Here is a 21,981-nt window from a genome sequence, read left to right as displayed (position 1 = left end):
GCTGCTGTATTTTTCTGATTATGCTTCTACGCTGTAAAAAGCTGCTATCTGAACTCCATCCTCACCTCTCATGTACCATATTACAGTCGGTATGATGCAACTCTGACCTTCGACCTCATTAGTAAGACCAGCGCATGGACTGTCTGAGACTTTCTATTTAAAACATCTTAATGGACTGCTTGGTTTGGTCTGCATCTCATATGATTAATGTAATCCACTTCCACCGACTGTCTTCGTCCTGAACGCTTTCCAAGCATGAAAATGGTCATTTGAAGACACTAAGCAGAAAATGTTGTTTATCTGTGGTTTCAGTCCAAAAATACTGCCCTCGCTCCATCACTCCACACAGGAGCTGTTTACAGTTGGCGCTGCCTTCTTGCTGAGGGCAGAGTCTGGTGGAGAGGTGATAGCATGGCTGGCCTACGGGACGCCACAGAGCTCCATTCATCTGTCTCTCACTTCTATCATCCTGCTCTATCTAGCTGTCCAGTCCTGCCTAGATATTTATTATTAAATTCATCCTCTACGCTGCTGCCTCGCATTGTCTCAGAGTGGGCTCCAATATGAACATTTAATACAAATTATAAAATGAAGTAAGAGTTTACCTTCAGATTTGTTTACCCTGTCTTCTATAATAGCTGATAAATGGCTGTAAACACTTGAGTGGTTTCCTGTGTTTGCTCATTTCTCTCAATAAATATGTCATATTGATAATTGTATTGGCTTTACCAGTATGACTGCACATTGACAAACACTTATGGATAGTGCCTAATTGTAATACTCTACTGGACAGGTGTCACTTAGCTTAAATAAGTTTGATCAGGTGATTTTCTGACCACAGTTGTAACAGGCTATTTTCCAGTTGTTGCTCCCACTCCTTAATCTAATTATTATCTAGTAAAACCAGTGATACTCGTGGTCTAATTCAGTGGTGTAGTGGTCCCTGGAGAAGTGGGTGTACTCTCAATGTGTCACTCACTTGAAAAAAATTTATTCTGCCTTTCTCTTCCAAAAATCGTGCATCTTTCAAAGAGACATGCAGTGACCTGTCAATCAACTGGGGTGGCACTGGCACCTGAGGTGTCCATTCAGGTTCCAGAGGTGGCCAGCGCTAATTAGCAATATTTTCCTCAGCACAACCCGCCCTACTCTGCCTCTGATTGGCTCATCAGTCCTCATGCCTAAAGTTAACCAATCTAATCAGTGAAGGCAGTGAGTACAAGCCAATTAGAGGCAGAGTAGGGTGGGTCATGGCTTCACCATCCTAGGGGAAAAAAATCAACAATGTGGCTCAGATACTACTGAATGGTGCACATCAGGGGGGATTTAGAAGTGGGTACACATAATGCTGACGCTAAAATAAATAGGCGTACTCCGTATACCGCAATATAACCCTGGACTACACCACAGGTCTAAATATTATAGAAATGGAGAAAAGTTTTCCAGTTTTCCAGGTTTGAACTTGATGGAACAGAGCATGTGCAGAAGGGACCATATGGGTTGGAGAATGGAACAAAAGAACAGAGTTCAATGGTTTAAGATGGACTTTTAATGCAATACACCAATGTAACTGCTTCTAGTCACCTACATAAATAATATATATATATATATGTGTATACACACACAGGGTGGGGAAGCAAAATTTACAATATTTTGAGGCAGGGATTGAAAGACAGTGTATGACCAATTAGTTTATTGAAAGTCATGAGAATTTATTTGCCACAAGAAAATGGACATAATAGAAAATGTTTTTATTCTATGTGTCCTCCTTCTTTCTCAATAACTGCCTTCACACGCTTCCTGACACTTGCGCAAGTGTTCCTCAAATATTCGGGTGACAACTTCTCCCATTCTTCTTTAATAGTATCTTCCAGACTTTCTCATAATAGTTTTGCTCATAGTCATTCTCTTCTTTCCATTATAAACAGTCTTTATGGACACTTCAACTATTTTTGAAATCTCCTTTGGTGTGACGAGTGCATTCAGGAAATCACACACTCTTTGACGTTTGCTTTCCTGATTACTCATATGGGCAAAAGTTTCTGAAAAGGTATGGATAATAGTGTTAGGTATGATTATGACATCAGTATATGTTTGGTTTCAAAACAATTGACGTAGTGCCTGCTGAGAAAAAACAACTAAATGTTCGTTGTAAATTTTGCTTCCCCACCCTGTGTATATGTATGTATATATATATATATATATATATATATATATATATATATATATATATATATACACACACACACACACAACACTATTTTCAGGTGTTATTTGCACTGTTTGAGAGCTTACGGGGGCACCAGGTTGAAGAATTATTCCCACCCACTGTTTATTTCAAGAGGTTTATTCTAACATTCACAGCATTTTGATGAGACATTGACATTAACATCATGTATTTAGTACATTGTAACCGTGAACCTTCCGATAAAAATGAATTGTGAGTATTTTCTTTAAATCGTTCAGAATTAGAATAGAATAGTTTTTATGATGTGTACCTGAAGGTCTTTTAAAGGACATGCTAAAATAAACGTATCTATACAAATACTTTTGACCGTTGTTGAAACAATTTTCCATCTTTTGGAGAAAAAGTGAAAAAATAAATATTGGAAAAATCAAATGTCACTTCTACTAAATTTTTGACTGCACTAGTTTATTCAATATATGGTTCCTCTTACTCATAAAAGTATGTACATTATTATTATTGATGAATATGTGCAGTATGAAAACAGTAATGGGTTTAATCTACATTAGTGGCATAAAATGAAAAAATAGGATTAAACAATCAATTGTAGATATCTGCATGACAATCATTTCAACTAACATTTCAAAATTCCACATCCCAACCAGGAGAAGAGAAAAATAAAACAGCCTAATTCTCTGTTATTTATGAAACTGAAGTACTTACTCATATACCTTACGTAAGTACACATTTGGAATATTTATACTTCACTTAAGTATTTCACATTTCTGCTGCTTTAAATTTCTGTTCCGCTACATCTACTTTTACTTGAAGGATATAAATACTTTGGGCCAATCTAATGACAAATAGAAAGCAACAGTGCATAAAAGATGGTGTAGATGCATTTAAATACTAGTATTATTTCAGTAATAATATAAAATCAATCTAGAGCTTCACGTATGTCAACCTTTGAGTTTTCCTCCAAGGTTAAATAATTTCTCTCCACACTGACTCGCACACCAATCAATCCCAGCCAACATGGGATTAGATGCTAATATGTTGCTGTAAATAAGTGTCTTATTGACAGACAGCAGACAGATGAAGCCCCCCCACCCCACCCCCCAAAGCCTCTGTGTTCTCCTCTGAGTACTCTATTCATTACCGTGTGTTCATAACCAAACGCCGTCTCCCTGTCTGTGCTGACGTATTAGTCTAATCAATAGGATATTGGATAAAATATAAGATGTCATAGATTGAATGGGGTTAGAGGCAGATAAACCTTTAGGAGAAAACTATAGAATTCCCTACAGCTGATAACAGGGATAGAAATGGTGAAGCTACGTGGAGTATATAATCCATGATATGCTTTTGTGCATTGAGAGGAAAAACAAACAGATTGAGTTTCAATACATTTTGAAGCAGAAGAAGTTGAAATTCTGAGAAAAGGGAAGATAAATAAGATGGTTTTCATGAGTTTCTATGTCGTAACAGTAGTCACTTTTCCATTGGACATCTGCGCAAAACTTTACCGATATTTACTAAATGTCGAAAAACAGAAGTGCATAATGTCGGTTTTTCCATTAAATCACAAATGCGATGATTTGTTTATTTAGTAACGCGAGGTGACATGAAGTCATTCCATAAACATGGCGACAAACGTAAATATGGTGTTGATTTACAGATATATTCATTCTTATAATATATTTCCCCTCTATCTTTTACTAAATTAAAAAATGATTGGGTTTCCTGGTGTGTCCGCACATAACACGACATATTTCTTCTTCTTCTTCGCTTGTTGTAACATCCATCAACATCCGTTTTTTTTAAATTCACCTGACTCTAATTGCGAAAAAAGGTCTTCCCATTGCAGTTTTTTGCGTGATATACCATTTGCGCTACGCCCGAGAAACCACCTCTTGCCAGCGCAAAAACTTTTAATCGACAAATGAGACTTTTGGTGAAATTGCTGTTTTCCATTAGGTCAGTTTTTATGTGCAAGTTATATTTGTGCAATTTGAGGAGTCAATGGAAAAGCGACTAATGACAACTTTTAACCCTGTGATGAACTGGTGACATGTCCAGGGTGTACCCCACCTTCACCCATAAGTAGCTGGGATAGGCTCCAGTGACTCCCATGACCCTAGTGAGGATAAAGTGGGATCAGAAAATGAATGAATGAATGAACTTTTAACCTACCAATAAAAAAGAATTTAATCCTTAAGATTATCACAAAGATTTAAAATAATAATAATAAAAAATCAGATATATGAGATATATGGATGGAAATGTAATGAAAAATTGGAAATCTGAAAACTAACTAAAGCTGTCAGACAAAGAGGTAGTGGAGTAAAAGGATAAAGCTGTATAAAATGGAAATACTGAAGTAATCTACAAAAATACTTACATTTTTACCTAACAGTCCCTGTATAAGAATATTTAGTTACATTCTACTATTAATGAGAAAAACTTCAGAACAAAAAGGAAAGGGAAAATGAACAAAGAAATGAAAAAAACCCGCTAAAAACGTTTAATATATTGAAATAATAACATTTGTAAAGAAGTGTTTTCTCGTTTGTCTCGTTCTTTCTTTGTCTTTTTGTCATGTGACTCTTACTCAGCAGCAGATCCCGTGTTTTTTTTTTTTTTGTCCTGAGATGCCCCGGGTCAGTTTCATATCGTCATTAGGCACCAAGATAAGGAGTCGTTGAGGCGTCGACTAATGCTCATTGAAATACAAATAAAATCCGAGACGCAGTACAGACTGAGACGGTGTTTACTTCTACTGCATTCCCATCATACCTTGCCTGTCTTCATTTAACCAATACTCTTCGGCGCATTGCAGCATCAGCGCAATTTCCACCAGCAGGGTTGCATTACATAGCTGATGATCTGGAGCTAAATGCTACTTTATCTCTTTGTTGTTGTCTTTTTATTCTCAAGATGCACTCAATTTGGCCTCTGTAATGGGACCACGAGGCATCACTGGGCCTGGAAACCTGAAGACAATCGATGACAGCGGGCTGGCTTTCAGATCGAGAACAATAACAAGGGTATTCCCTGAATCCACCCTGCGCCGCACCTGACACCGCAGCCTGGTGGTTTTCATTGGCCGATCTAAGCTGATGGATGGCTTTCATCATCGTATTACACACAGCATAACTGGGGCTCACTTTCTTGGCAGCTCCTTCTGAGACGCGCCGCATCTCCAAATTTCAGCACAGAGATCAGGTGAAGGGTCGCTGTTTTGAATATGTCAACAGCAAAGGAAACTTTGGCTGTTGTACTAACTGACACTGTGGCCCAGATTCATTAAAGCTCAGTTCAATGATGCTCTGTTACATAAGGGGAAATGACTGAAGTCCTGCGCTAATTTTCTGTAAAAAATAAAAGCGACTGTATGTGCCTAGAAACACTCTGATGCTGACGATATTTTACAGGGTTCCTACAGGTTTCTGCAAATTAAATTTAAGACTTTTTAAGATAATTTAGAATAGAATTTAATGCCTATTTCAAGGTCATACAGGCAAAAGAATTTAGAAAAACTTATTTATTTACTCCAAACACCTTGGTTCCTACCATTCCAAGTCATTTCTCACCAGGGGCTGCAAAATTAGCGTTAGGTTCCTAATTTCAATATAAATTGTCGGGTTGGAACGGGTGGAACTGAGTCGACTAACATTACTGTCTTTGCAGCTTGGACACATTTAAACACAATACAGTGAACAAGCTTATGACAGCATAACTTAAGACCAACCATATCAAATTCAATACCTTTTTTAAGGTATTAAATGCAGATTTGTATATTCAAGACTTTTAAGATTTTTTAAGACCATGCCGAAACCCTGAGTTTAGAGCAAATACTAAATCTTACTCATCAATACATTCAGTGGCAGAACGCAACTAAGTATAATTTGAGTATTTCTATTCTTCAGGAATAAATACACGATAATCTAACCCTAGAGTTTTGCACCTTTAATAACACAACTACTACTTATGACTCATAATCATGAAATACATTAATTACCCCAGTGGTCTCTAGCATTCCACAAAAATGCAATGTGTACTTGATATCTACAAGATGTTATCGGCTCTGCCAAATAGTTATTTTCCATCTAAACTTCTCACATAGTTTCAAATTAATAAATAATAAATACATAATAAAAACTGGGAACAGAGTTGTGTACATCTCTGTGCCATTATCATGTGATGAGGCTCAGATTTATCTGGTGTCCCTATATATAAAACTGAATATGAAGCAGGTATAAATAGCAGCAGCTCCAACAATAACAGGCTGCGACAACACTGATGCATCAGTATTAATAATCTAATAATGATGGTACAAAGAACAAAATATCAGTTAGAGAAGCCAAATCAGTACTTATACTGAATATACTTTAACTATAATTTGTTGCATGCTGTTTTTCTTTGTAATTGATTGGTATTAAGTATTTTAACTTCAGTATTAAGTATTAAGTACTTTTACTTTAGTAAAGGATCTGAATACTTCCACAGCCATTGGTTAAATTAGAGAAGGATAACTGGATTTGTCAATGAATCAGGCTTTTTTTTTTTTTTAATATACAGTGGCTTGTTTATCACTAGTCAGTACAGGTAATTTTAGTTTCATCTGCATGTAGTCAAGTAAAAATGAATAATCCCATACAAAGAAGTTAGTCTGTCTTTGGAATTTGACATGATAAACACGGATATTTTTTTTTTTATTGACAAACTAACTATGTTCAATCACTGTATTATTTTTTAACTACCCTAAAAGAAACTAGACCACAATCTAGAGTACTGGTCAAAAGTCTTAGGCCACTTCTTCACACGCGTAAAACGTAAAAAACCTGAACTAAATGGGTTCTTATGCTTAAAGTCATTATTTACTGTGACCCCTGACCCCATGACAAGAAGCAGCACAAACACTTCGAAACATCTAACGTGTGTAGAATAAAACCTGGTATAAATCATCAGAAAATCAATCTCATATGGTCTGAACAAAATGATTAAAGACATGTTAAGTGCAAATGGAGGTCACACTAAATGCGACCACTTTGGTTTATAGAAGCTGTTTGTTCTCTGAAACTTTAATTGTCCTGGGACTTTAACACAGTTCTGTACTTCTACTGTATATTCATGAAGCAGTCTCACCTCGAAGAGCTCATCTGCTGTACTGTAGTGGATGGAGGCTGGTGATGCGCCCGACGCCTGATCGTTGCACCACTGCAGCTCGCTGAGACAGTTGACGCTGTCGAAGTCGCTGGTGTCCAGCTGGGAGAGGTCGATGTCCGGGAAGTCGGTGTCCAAACGATCCGAACACACCTCCTCCTCCCCATACTGAAGATGGAAAAAGAGAAGAAAAGGTCATGTTAGTCAAACATGGAGATTAAAGAGAAGTTCCCAGGCGGTTTGGTCTTTTGAGATGCACAAAAATGTGCAAAGTCGCTTTGCAAAATGTGAGGAGGTGATCACAGCTGGAATAGTGATACATCATTTCTGCCACTCTGTTTTTAATGCAGTTACAAAGAAAGCTGTGTGGTCTGTAAATCTTACACAAAAAGAAAGATGGGAAATAACTCTACTTATGAGAGCACACAGCCTCTGAACTAAAATGATGAAATAATAATCAATAAATCACTTAAATTTGATGATTGATTGATTGGTTTGAGTAATTAAAAGGAAAAAAATACCAAAATTATGTAGTTCTGTACTTTTAACTTTAATATGTTCTGAATTCTTGATAAATCTAGAGCAGTAAACTGAACATTTTTGGCTCGTGGTCCAAACAAACATCTGAGGACATCATCAGCTTTACAAACTGAACATCTGACCTTTAACAAACTAAACAACTAATCTACTGACAGAGAAAATGACCAGTCGATTAATCAACAATGAAAGTAATAGTGATTTACAGCCTTAACAGGTTCATCACTCAGCAGTGGACGACCGTTAAATCATTTAAAGGTTTTGATTCCCTTTGGACCACCATTTCTAAAACATGCATGTGGCTGAAGCACGGTGAGGCACTTTGGATAAAAGCCTCTGGCGTACACTGTATATGATTACACCGTTCACTGCTGGAGTCACAAGGAGCTCTCACCGACAGCCCCTCATCTCTCAACAGCTACTCATTACAGATAATGAGACTTCCATGTTAGAGAAGGTTCGACACCGAAACCAATAGAGGCGTCTGTCCCGCACAATACAGGATCAGACAGAAAACGCTGCACATACACCGGCGGCTTTCCTGCACATCTCCCTGTAGTTTACAAAGTGTCGCTGTGACCCAGAAGCCTTCCGGTGATTAGTTCTCCTTCACTGGATGACGGTTTGATTAGAATCAAATGAGATGTTAGACTCACACAGGGGCATGGGTATTTGTTTAATGTGTTTTACAGCGAAAATTCCAAAAACATACAGTGTAATAACACGTAATTATTTGTTCTAGGCGACAAAGTGTGTATTAAAACCCTCAGGACTTGCTAAATACTTATAGAGGCCCCACAAGGAACCCTTTAACCCCCTTCAAAACTAAACCACAGCTTTAAGGGGATTTTTATGGGAAGAAATGATTTAGGCTCGTATTTATCATTAAACCTACAAGTAAAAGGATAAAAAGGGACCATTGAGGCATGAAGAGATGCTGTGTAGTTCAGTAATAAAAGTAGTAGACTACACTAAATCACTGATTGAAAATATGCTCTAGAGCAGTGGTTCTCAAACTTTTTACAGTAGAGTACCCCCTGAAATATACTTTTTTAGCCAAGTATCCCCCAATTCTGCAGCATTTTTGACTGAAAAAAATGAGGCAAAATTTGTTCCTGTGCCAAAGCATTTATTGTCAAAACGTTGCGAACAAACAACATATATTTAACTTTAATATATTAAAAATAACAAATCTTTACGAGTAGATTTTGTTCGTAAAATGAAAACTGAAAAATGCCGTCTTTTATTGATGAGAAAAAAATAATTAATTGGTCATTAATGAATAAATGAACCTTCCATCAACAAAAGTACTTAATTACTCAAACTCATCTTGAAACATATAAAATACAAATGCTCTTAAAATGTTACCACAGCTTAAACAAGGTGGTTGACAATAAAACTATTATATGAATGTATTTATTGTGGTTTATATTTCAGCTTTAATTCTCATTATTTATTTTGTATTCAGAATATGATAACATACTTAATGTACTTATCCAAAAAAAAAATGTAAGTGCCCCCTGGGCTTCTCCCAAGTACCCCTGGGGGTACATGTAAGCCTGTTTGAGAAAGACTGCTCTAGAAAACCAAATAAAAGAAAAGGAAATCACATCTTTTATCAGCAGTTTATTTCTGTTCAACAGAATAATTAAAAAATGCTTTGTTATTTGTCGATGCTGAAATGAAGCTGAATAATTTCCTTTTGTTCCTTTAATTTCGGTTTGTGAAAATGTGGTCAACAACAACAGTAAAATGTATACAATACTTTAGTTAGGTTTAAATAGGATTTCCATTGGTAAAAATATTCATTCTGTTTTGTTTTTTTCCCTAATATTAGCGTTATGAAGACTGACACTTATGATACTGAGATTGCATGTGTATCTTTTTAAAGTTACATTGTGATGAATAACTATACACGATAAGTGATGAATAAAAACAGAAATGAACTGAAAAAATACCATAAAGTCAAAATTTTAAAGAAACCCCACAGCTGCACAAATCGTTTTTTTTTTTTTTTTTCTCAGAGCACCCTACCGATAACTCTCTAAAGTATCCAATGAAGCTTTTTAGCAGCCCCTATAATCCTCTGTGAATCCTTAAAATGCTCTCGTGAACACTTGAAAACTCCTCTGAAACTCCTCAAGCGCCTCCAAAGTAAAGTCACAAACACACGCCTCAGTCAGAAGCATCCGACACGTGGTCTGCAGTCACAACACAGAGTCAGACAGAAACACTACGCCACGTCATACAAAGAGCAAAAAAAAAAAAAACAAAAAAAAAAACAAAGGAAGAAGAAGAGCAGGAAGTGTGTGTATATGTGTGTGTGTCAGTGTGAGTCCGTGTGAACGGAAGGAAGTGACTGCGGTCTCTTAGGCGGACGAGGGCGAGGGAGGGAGAGCGGGAAAGATCTGAGAGGAGAAAGAGTGGGAGGGGGAAGAGTGTGCTTCATGACAATAGGCGGTCAAAGTGTAATCAATGCCCTGTAAACCTGTTGAATCAGTGTGTATGTGCACATGTGAGCTGTTTGCACTGAAGACCCAGAGATCAATGTCCTATTGTATGTGATGAGGAAACACGCTCCGTTAGCAGTCTGTCTCTATTCACACACACACATACACACAATTCCATTTCCATTCACTTACTGAGCAGACAGGGTCCACCAGTTTCACAAACTGTGCTTCTTTTGGCCACAGCAGCAGCTTTTTAATCCTGTTTAGTCATGACATCAATAAAACAGGACTTGGTGTTTTGTTTTTTGGGGTTTTTTTGGCTTTTAACCCTAAAGTTTATGATGAAAAGACTGGGTTTATGTTATGTATTTTGTTAACTTGTGTTCTTACATTATATAACATGCTCAAATACAGAGAAAGTTGTTTTTTTATTCTATGTGATGGCTGTAAAACACAGGTGTCAAACACGCGGCCCGGGGGCCAAATCCGGCCCGCCAAAGGGTCCAGTCCGGCCCTTGGGATGAATTGGTGAAAGACAAAAATTACACTGAAGATATTCACTATCACGGATGTCTAAATAATTTTAGGTCAAATCCATCTAAAGTGGGTCAGACCAGTGAAATACTATCATAAACTATAAATAATGAAAACCACAAATTTTTCTCTTTGTTTTAGTGTAAAAAAAAAAAAAGTAAAACTACACAAAAATGTTAACATTTACAGACTAGCCTTTTACAAAAAATGTGAAAAACCTGAACAAATATGAACAACCTGAAATGTCTTGAAAGAATTAAGAACAATTGTACCAATATTCTGTCTGTTATCAAATGTTTTGTGTAATTGTAGATCCACTGTGATCTGTAAGTTGTAACGAACAAGTGAAAATGAGAAGCTGAGGCCAAATAATGGCATAAATTGTTAAAATTGCACTTTTTTTCTGAACAAAATTTCATTTTGGTCATGGTTGTTCGTATTTTTCCACATTTTTTTAAAGGATGTAAAAATTTTGATAATATAATTGTACTTTTTTCACTCTAAAACAGAAATTAGACATACAAATTTTTGGAATTGATATTATTTATGTATTATTATGTTATTATTTAATCATTCGGCCCACTGCAGGTCATATTGGGCTTTATGTGGCCCCTGAACTAACATGAGTTTGACACCCCTGCTGTAAAATATCCTCAACTCTCAATCTTTAATTGGTCATTAAAATGAAATAACATGACATCAGTATATATACATATCACTTAAGAGTGGACAGTGTACATAATATGATTAACCCATAAAAACCCAAACATCATTCACTGATATAAAATGTTTAATAACTGTTTATCCACTAATCAATCCACCTATCAATACATGGAAATAATTGGTGTAAAATGCAGTTTGTCATCTTTTCATGGTCATCAGATATGACTCTGTAGTTACCATGGAAACACCGTCATCTTCTACAACATTGATTCACCAGTAAAAACCCTTGGAGTTGAATCAATGACAGTGGATGGAGACACTGGGTTTAAGTTCCATTAATGACATATTTTGCTGAAAAAAGTACTTTTTCTTCAATTTTCTCTGTTTTTGATATAAAAACCTTCAACTTTAATTTGAGCTTCTTATGATCATCTACATGATCAGTGAATTAAATATAGTAAAATACCAGATTTTCACAAAAAAAAAAAAAAAGTAAAATACAGAGGATAATATTAGAATAAATGGTGATAAATTGCTTAAGAAAGATTGAAATAGAGAGAAAAACTACCACATAAGTAGCACTGGGTCTTAATGGGTTAACAACAACTTGAATAATCAACTGGTTTCTGAAAACTGTAGAAAATATCTCAGCTACTTTCTCTGGAGACTTTTCATCCATAACAAAAAAATAAAATGCTGCTTATTTGTTTGTTAATATAGTCATTGTAAATACATTTCTCCAGTCATTGCCTGCCAATGGTGTTTCATTTTATTTCTATTAATTTTAATTTTTCAATAAATAACGCACATTTAAATCATCAATATTCTTCTTGTTTCCTGAATCTATAGACCTTATAGTCTGAGTAAAGACAACTACTTCAGAGCCAAATCTAATTAACTTTTAACTTATAACTTTTAACTTTTACTACAGAGGATAATATTAGAATAAATGGTGATAAATTGCTTAAGAAAGATTGAAATAGAGAGAAAAACTACCACATAAGTAGCACTGGGTCTTAATGGGTTAACAACAACTTGAATAATCAACTGGTTTCTGAAAACTGTAGAAAATATCTCAGCTACTTTCTCTGGAGACTTTTCGTCCATAACAAAAAAATAAAATGCTGTTTATTTGTTTGTTAATGTATTCATTGTAAATACATTTCTCCAGTCATTGCCTGCCAATGGTGTTTAATTTTATTTCTATTAATTTTAATTTTTCAATAAATAATGCACATTTAAATCATCAATACTCTTCTTGTTTCCTGAATCTATAGACCTTATAGTCTGAGTAAAGACAACTACTTCAGAGCCAAATCTAATTAGCTTTTAACACATGACCTCATCTGTAAACATGATATCTACCCGAGTCACGTCAGCAGCAGTGAAAACACCAACTCCCATGATCCCACTGATAAACAACCAAAATGAAAGACTTAAAAAAAAAAAGATGATAATTTCCCAACTCTAATGACCCTACTCTGCTGTTACCATTTATCTATCATCACTAACAATCAGAAAGCATTTCACATCCAAATCTGCATTTCCCAAATCCTAATGAACAAACACTTCGCACATTCATGAAGAATTTATAATTTCATGATGAATCACCTCATTGGAAAACAGCTTCTACTCAGCAGATCATCAATCTTCATCTCTTTTGTGTCCTCCCTGTTGTTGTTCTCTCATCGTGCTGTTCTCTTGTCATTGCGCGCTTTAATTTATTGCATTATTCATAGTTTTATTAAAGGTTTAATATTGTTTCAATAAGTAAAAGAAGAAAAACCTTGTATATTCGTGTATAAATACTCATAATTCAAGCAGTCGGCTTTTACTTCAGTGCACACACTAGGCTCAACTTCCTACAAACCAGAAAACTGCACGCTGATGTACTTTTTTTTTTTTTTAATCACTACGATATCATGTTGTATTTATGATCAGCACTTGTAGAGCTTTCATCTGCAACCTCGTGCAACACAGAGTACAACTGTGTTTATTTGGCCTGTGTTAAGAGTGTTTATTTGGGTCAAGGAGTGGATAACGTGAGCTGATATCATTTATGGTTTCAGAATTGCAGAGCAGAGATGATCAAAGAGCCAATCAAAGGGAAAAGAAGAGAGGGAAGGGGTGTGGAGGGTGGTGGGGGGTGGTGGGGGGTGGCTAAAGGGAAAGGAAAAGCAACGAGAGAGGAGAAAATACTGATGAATACTGCAGGAGAAAAACGAGGGAGAAGGGATGTGAGTGGAAAAGACTGAGTGGGTGAGAAGGAGAAGAAAAGATGTGGGTCAGAAGAAAGGGAATAAAACGAGGAGGAGCGATGGAGAGGAAGAAGAGGAGGAGGGGGGGGGGGGAGTCGTGACTTGCCAGAGAAGACGCAGAAGAAGAAGACGAAGAAGAGGAGAGAGAGGGAGGGGACGGACGAGAGAAGCTGCCCTCCATAAGGCCCTCCCATTGCTTCCTCTCTTTCATCCCTCGCTCATGTTGCTGATGCAGGTGTGTGTTTTCACCTCTCAGTGTGTGTCCGTGTGCATGTGTGTGTGTGGCAGTGGCGTTAGCATGCAGCTCACATACGCCTCACGTGCGCCTGACTCATCCCCTCCACCGCCACCACTCATTCCCTAAATGCATCCTTCCTTTCCTTCACCTCTGCGCTCTTTCCTTCACCTGTCCCCTTCATCATCCCTCTTCCTCTTCTTGGCAGTTGTGTCAAAAAGGCTTTTCCCCTTCTCTTCTTTTGCCTCTGTTTTTATTCCCCACTTTTCTTCATCATTCATCCTTTTCTAACACTTTCTTCCTCACTCATTTTTCAGCTTTTCATCTGTTATCTTGTTCCATCTTTTCTATCTTTATTCTCCGGTAAAGGCATCAACCATAGGTATTTTTCAGCGCTGATACTAGGCAGTAACGCAACAATGAAATATCTACCTTATGTTTCAGTGTTTTGTAGTTTTGCACCGGCATTTTTTGATGTTTAGAAAAAGCTATTATTATTTTTTTGCTCTGAATGATCCACTACTCTTTGTCTCTTAACTCTAACCACAGTTCTTTTCCTAACACTAACAAAGGTATTTTGTGTCTAAACCTTAACACAGCATCATCATATACTTAGGTTATGTTTTTAACTTAATCTGTGAGCAAATTTCATGAATTCTTCTAAAAAAAAAAAGAGTTATAACTGTGTAGGAGTTGATATTCTGTCGTTACATATATAGTTTCTTTATTACTTATTTTACATTTATATTTACATTACATTTATGCATTTGGCAGATGCTTTTTTTCCAAAGCAACTTACAGGGGGAAAAACAAAAAAATGAAAGAAAAATACAAGAATAGATTAAAAACATAAAACAGCTGTACAATTAAATCCCTGTCGTACAGAAGAATAAAAAGCAAAATAATAGACTAAAATACAAGAATAAATTAAAAGAGACATAAAGAGAGACATTATTTTACTTTTCTTACATTTTTTCTTATTATATCTCGTATTTATCATTTTATTAAGACATCTACCCTTAAAAAATTCCTTGTATGTGTTTACATAGTTGGCAAATAAAGATGATTCTAATTCTGATCATGATTCTAATTTTTGGAAATGATTGCAAAAGATGTATCGTAACGAAACATGATCATTAAAAAGTAAAAATTCTGATATAAAATACTAAATATCAGATCTAATAATGAGTCAATCCCCTCTCATAAACCTTCAATTACTCTCCCTCCCTATGTCTCCTTTCATTCTTCCATTTCATCTCTTTCCACTTCTACATTTGCATCCATCCTTTCCTCTCCTTCTTCCACACTTCTTTACTCCATCTTTCCTCATTCCTCATCCTCCCTTTTCCCCTCCAGTCATCGCCTTTTCTCCTCATCTTGTCTTTCATCTCGTCTGCCCTTGAGGTTGCTCTTTCCTTTTCTTTTCTCTGCGGCTTTTTGTCTTTTCACCTTTTTCTGTTTTCTCTCCTCTTCTTCACTGTTTACCCTCCATCCTACCATCTCTCTCTCCCTCTCTCTGTCTTTCCATCTCACTCCCCCCTCATAAAATCAGAGGACGGCCTGATTGATTTCTTTGTTTCTCCCTCTTCCGTCATCCCTCGCTCTTATCTTCCTTCTTTCCGCCGTAGCTGTCAATCAATAGTAACATCCTTGGGCGCAACGTACACAATGGCAACGCACATAGAAACACATGCTGCAGCAGGAAACACAGAGTGTAAGTGGAGAGTGAGTGGTACACACATCCAAACACACATACAGCTGCAGTCATGTGACGAACAGCAGCACATTAACATACCAAAGCATCAGCCCTCTGCCTTATATGATGCTCTGACGGTGGTCCTGGTCCATGTCACACACACACAAACATGTATGAACAGAGATAGGACCATGTCACATGTTAACAAAACGGACATGTAAGACTATCGCACGTAGAAACAACACATGAGACGGGTTTGGATGTCCACTCTGAAGCGTGACTGTGTTCCTGATGCTGATTTAATAGCGATGAAGCCCCCCCCACTATAAGTCATAGATGCCACTTAGGACCTCGACAACAAGACAAGCAGCTTCTGTTGAGCTTTTATTTTCCTTCACATAATACATAACATTCACCTGTCATCTGAGTGGAAGAGACCTTTACCCTCAAACATTTTACTGGCTGGATATTGGAGAGTAAATATTTCACACCAAAAAGGAAAACCTGCACGTCAGATTTTTGGCATATGTTCAAAGATCTTGGATTAATAGTAGATAATGGACAGAAACTCTTATTCATAGAGGTCACTCCTCCAGTAGCATTCACCCCTATAGCATTGATTTATACGGACTGTTGTAAAACACAGCTTCTTTGGCAGTCTATTGTTTTTCATTGGACTGATGATCTGTTGTAAGAACTGTATTTATCAGTGTTGGCCTGTAACATGACTACAAGCAGCACCGTTACTAGTTGGATTATTTTTCTCATATATGTTCCTGTTTTCAGTAACAAAGATCCTCTATTGATCGGTTACTCAGTTATTTCTGGGATGAAGATCACTTTAACCAGGACCAGTTCATGACGAAGACTACAGTGTATAGAGAATAAAACACATACACAGCAATGGGAATCAATTTCAAAAGTAATATGACTGATATGGCCAAAACATGTGATTTCTGGTTGTAGTGGTTACAGTGAAATAACCATATTTAAGGTGAAAACTTTTTTCTTTTCAGTATCTGATATACAAGGTGGGACAGACTGACTGATCGAGTAAAACAGATGCTAGAGCTAGACTGGGTAAAACATTACATAGGCCAATTTGACCTACAATCTGTGCATTCCACCCCAAATTAAAGTTAAATTTAAAGTGCCTGAAGCCAGGCAAAGCAATGTATTGGCACATTACTAGAACCCCATCAGGTCTAGCTTTCTTACTCAGTTGTAGTGTTTCCAGTGGAATTGATGTGGCATTGTGAAATGGGGTTGGGGTAGTATATAGGGGGTGGGGCGCATGTTAAGTGAAACTTAACCTCTAACCTCTAATTCCTCTACGTCTCCCACTGTTGTGAAGCTCATTTACCTATTCCCTACCTCCTGAAACTTCACACACCTGCATTTGAGGAGGCAGAATGTTTGTTTATGCACAACCCCCCCCCCCCCCCCCCACCTGAACTGTCCTCAGAGCCTATTCTATATTATACATATGTATAAGTCTAATGTGATGGTGATGATTTTTGTGCCAAATGTATGGTGTGGTGGCAAAGATTTTGCTGTGGCGCTGCACCACCTTACCAGTGGAAACACTGAGTTGAGAGATCTGTATCTGTTTACCGAGTCTGAAATAAGTAAATATAGATGTGACATAACTGTATATACATTACCTGCATTGCTTCATGTGTTAAAATGTAACCCAAGGGCAACAATTTGTCACCGTATGCCCTCAGCCTCTTTCCGAAAGGTAACTGCATTAGCCATAATCCATCCGTCATTATAAAGTAACTAAATTACAAAGCTTATCCACTAACTTAGATGGAAAACAGATGGCAGAACTGAAACTAGCATCCTGAACACAGGTGACTGCTACATATCTATTATTAGTTGAATTCTGTTGGGTGAAGGTTGAAGAGACTCCTGAGGAGATTGCTAACGTTAGCTTGCCAGTTCTGCATGAAGTTGCTTTAAAAATAAAACATGGGTTGCTTCATTCATTTAAACCAATAAATAATGTTGACCTGGTGAGGCGGATTTCTTTGTACAACAGCATTTGCAGCATCACAGATCATCTGTTTTCTCAAAGGGAAAAAAAAAAATCCTGCACTGGGTCAAACACAGTTCGTAACATGACAGTGAAATAGCCCAAAGATGAGAGCAGCAAGTCTGCGTTGGCATCTTTGAATCCATATTAAAACTGAGTGCATGGAGTTCAAAAGACGCTCCCTCAACTGCTGAGGTGGCCTAGAGCAAAGAGAGTTTGAAATCCACAAGTCGGAGGTATGAATATAAATCAGGGTTTTACAGAAAAAAACACTGAAGTGCTCAGTCATCCTTCCCTGGGAAAAAGAAATGTGCATGTGCTTACTGGAAAAGAAAAATAAAGGGAGGAAAGTGGCTTATTCTTCCCTGTTTTAATCGAGTATAATGGGACAATAGCATTTTTGGAATGAACACATCACTCATTGTGTCTCTGTCTGAATCTATTATGGCTTAAATGGAGCATTAGAAAGGGCAGATTAAGCAAATGGGCATGAAATTAACGCATTATATACAGACACCTTTTAAGTTACTGAAAGGGCATACTTCATGGAAAATTATTAACTTTATTCAGACTTTTAGTCAATGCTAGAAAACAAAACTATGAATAAAATAATAAAATAATAATAAAACAATTTTCTCCCCATGAACGCATTTCATATATCGCCTTCTTATTTACCCTTAAATCATGTTTATTCTTGTGTAAATATTGATCTGATGTGATTTTATAAAGTCCAAGAGTACTACGTCTCTTAAACCAACCACTTCCACCTTCCTTAGGGATTAATAAAGTTTGCCAATAAATTCATTATTTCTTTTTTTCTTTCATTTCCTTCCTTCCTTTTTTCCTCACCTGTCACAGGACAACAAGAGCAAAGCTGAGACTGAGCTGAATAAATACATGGTTTTACAGCTGGGATGTTACCGACAAAATTTTTGCTGATGGGATTGTACTTCTTACGTCTGACCTTTGACCTTTTAAAACCTATAAAATCTTTTCAGCGGTGTAGCTTGTGAATAGTGGAATAATATTATAAATGTGGTAGTGACAGAAAAGGGTGTAAAAATAATCTCTGCCTTAGTAACAACAGTAAAAACCTAGTGGGCCGCTCAGTCATAAAAAGCCTGCCGGGACAATCACGCATTAAACCTGCACTATTTATAGAAGATGTGCACGTGGGAGAGCAGCCATCTGGGCTAAAATGAGCGAGTGGATGTGGAAAAGGCCAGCGAGACTCTGCAGCGGTGCTTTAGCATGTAGATGTACTGAAGTAGACCCTTCTCTTCTATCTTTAAACACACGCAAACGCTTACAGACGCTCCTTTAAGGGTTATCTCCTCTTTCACTTCCCACCGCAGCGCTAAGACGATGCACTGGGTCTTTCAATGGGTTTACCATGAATAGTGAACTGTAGTTACACAAGGATTTACCAACTTCTCATTGGTGGGATTAAAGTTATGGGGGTGGAGCTATTTTTTTCTCAGACTAAAAGTTAAAAATATAAACCTAAGTTAAGTGGGTATTACCTTTAGAAACAGTTTACACATACTGGTTAAATACAATCAGTGCAGGAGGAAAAGTTCTACATTTGTTATGTGTTGTAAGCTTTAAACCGGCCCTAAGGATATTATTGAAAAATAACAAAAAAAAGTACTGTTAAAGTACCGAACTAATAAGCATTATACCTATCCCTATTAAAGACACAATGCACTCCTTCATCGTCTGGTGCGTTTTATTGTATTTCAACCATGTCCAACTGCTGCAAAATCAACTTTTAGTGTTTTTTGTGCCTTATAAACTTTAAGGTAACAACCCACAGGGATGGTGCAGGAGAGAACGTTAATACTGTTCTGATAACGGTCCTACAATGTGCACCTGGGTATGAACACTTATATACAACATACGTTCTGTTTTATTGATGAGACAAAGAGCCACTTAATTCCACCTAAATGACTTTATTTTGTCTGCTTTGTTAAGTGTATCAGCTGTCAACTCCCCAGTGTATATACCTTTTGCAGTACGGCTGGGTTATTCAGTCAAGATCTTAATGTGAAAAGGGCAGTAAAACTGGTCAACAATGCACATATACACTTTTCTCATAATTTATTACTGGTTTATGTAGGGCTGGGCGATAAAATGCTAATGATATATATCCCAAAATAACTTTTCCTTGATAAAAATATGAGACACGCTTGATACAATTTTGATAGAATTCATTCGTCCATGTTTTGACAGGCATAAGAACAGCCTATAATAATTAAGTAGCGCCACACTGAACCAATCACGCTAAAACCATGTCAAGTTAGGTTGATGCACACAGCACAGGTGTAAGAGCGGCTGCAGCACATGCTAATGTTTTGGGCTGCAGCGGGAGGTAATGAGTGTTCCCTTAGGAGGAAATCTGACCAAGAACTGGGGCGACCGGGTTTCTGAAAAGTAGGGTGCGGCATAGAAGCCGGGAGTCAGACGTTCAAAGCATGTTAAGTTTTATTTTCGGTTTACGTCAGTTACAGAATGCACCCCCACCGTATATACCCCTGGTATTGTTTGGTGAAAATGGTCTGTTTTGTTTGTGTTCTCTTTTAAATCTTGAAAGCTTTTGCCTGCTGGTCAGACTTTTAGTTTAGTTTTAAATATATGGACCTGTTTTATTTCTCTGAAACAGCTGTATAATGTTCTTCACAAGGTTATTATTGTTAACGAAAACCAACGAAATGACGAAGACTAGAACTGAAAAAACATTTTTGTTAACTGAAATAAATAAAAACTTTAATTAAAAGAAAAAAAAAAAGATAACTAACTGAAACTGTGTTGTGTGCTTATAAAACTGACTAAAATGTATAAAAAATTATGGATAAAATTCCCTTAGTTTTCATCTTTGTCAGTGTTGATATAGGATAGAACATGTGAAAATTTCGTCTAAAGTCAGCAGTATAAGAGAGGTATAGAAGTCAGGAGGCCAATGGTGAAAGAACGGAAAATTTCAGCTTTGTTTTCACATAAGTGACGTTGTGTATGGATCGCACCCCTACCTACATCACCCCCCCCCATCACCCCCAGCCTGCTGTAGGGCCTCACTAATTTCTTTGAATAGGATGGCGAGGAAAATAAAATATATGAAAAAACTGAAACTAATACTAGAACTAAACTAAACTAAACTAAAACTAAGCATTCAGAAAAAACAACTAATAAAAACTAGCAAACCGGCTCTAAAAACGAATTAAAACTAACTGAATTAGAGACAAAAAAGTCAAAACTAAATAAAACTAAACTATAATGAAAAATCCAAAACTATTATAACCTTGGTTCTTCAGCACATCTATGTTCAACCTCTGACAGAAAAGAAATCATATTTAAGTCAAAAATAACCTTCTGATGTCATCTAACTTATGAGTAACGGAAAATTTAAGCTTGACAAAATAGTGAATTGATTTATATCGTGATACATATTGAAAAAAAATTATCATGACACAGGGCGACACAGTGGTGCAGTGGTTAGCACTCGTGCCTCACAGCAAGAAGGTCCTAGGTTCGATTCCAACACCAGTCGACGGGGGGTGGGACCTTTCTGTGTGGAGTTTGCATGTTCTCCCCGTGTCTGCGTGGGTTCTCTCCGGGTACTCCGGCTTCCTCCCACAATCCAAAAACATGCACTAATAGGTTAATTGGTTAATCTAAATTGCCCATAGGTGTGAATGTGAGAGTGATTGTTTGTCTCTATATGTTCAGCCCTGCGATGAACTGGCGACTTGTCCAGGGCGTACCCCGCCTTCGCCCCTATGTAAGCTGGGATAGGCTCCAGGCGACCCCCGTGACCCTAGTGAGGATAAAGCGGGTTCAGAAAATGAATGAATGAATGATTTTTTTCCATATTGCCCAGCCCTACGTTTTTTGTGAACTGGATATTACTGGTTTGCGGTTCTTTAAAAGTGAATCTCTATAAAAAGACAAGTATTTGATGTTTGTGTTCTACAAGTGTGTGTACAGGTCCAACCAGCAGCTCCTCTAAGCCCACTGTTCCACTGTCCTGTTAATGATGTGATAGATATTGATCTGCATAGTGAGTCCAAAGCCCTGGCAGCGCCACATCAGGCCTTTTGTAACATTATGTAAGATCAGTCACAAGCCCAGTCATGTGCCAGTGAGTCCTCCACAGTGCTCTGGACTGTCCAAACGTCCCTGCGCACACACAAAGCACCACCACCATACAAGGTGAGGCTCT

General features: G+C 37.2%; 1 protein-coding gene across 2 annotated transcripts in view; it reads right to left on the bottom strand.

Annotated features, from left to right (window-relative positions):
- Positions 1-21,981, bottom strand: part of ppargc1b (peroxisome proliferator-activated receptor gamma, coactivator 1 beta) — a 142,420-nt gene that overhangs the window by 38,948 nt on the left and 81,491 nt on the right. For both annotated transcript variants that reach the window (XM_030144876.1, XM_030144877.1), the window contains exon 2: positions 7,334-7,519. In XM_030144876.1, coding sequence (XP_030000736.1) covers positions 7,334-7,519 — 186 coding nt within the window. The remainder of the gene's footprint in view (positions 1-7,333; positions 7,520-21,981) is intronic.

This window comes from Sphaeramia orbicularis, chromosome 10 (assembly GCF_902148855.1).
Source record: "Sphaeramia orbicularis chromosome 10, fSphaOr1.1, whole genome shotgun sequence".
In the NCBI taxonomy this organism is placed as follows: Eukaryota; Metazoa; Chordata; class Actinopteri; order Kurtiformes; family Apogonidae; genus Sphaeramia; species Sphaeramia orbicularis.
Note: the sequence above shows the minus strand (reverse complement) of the source record. Positions and strands in the feature narration are given on the sequence as shown.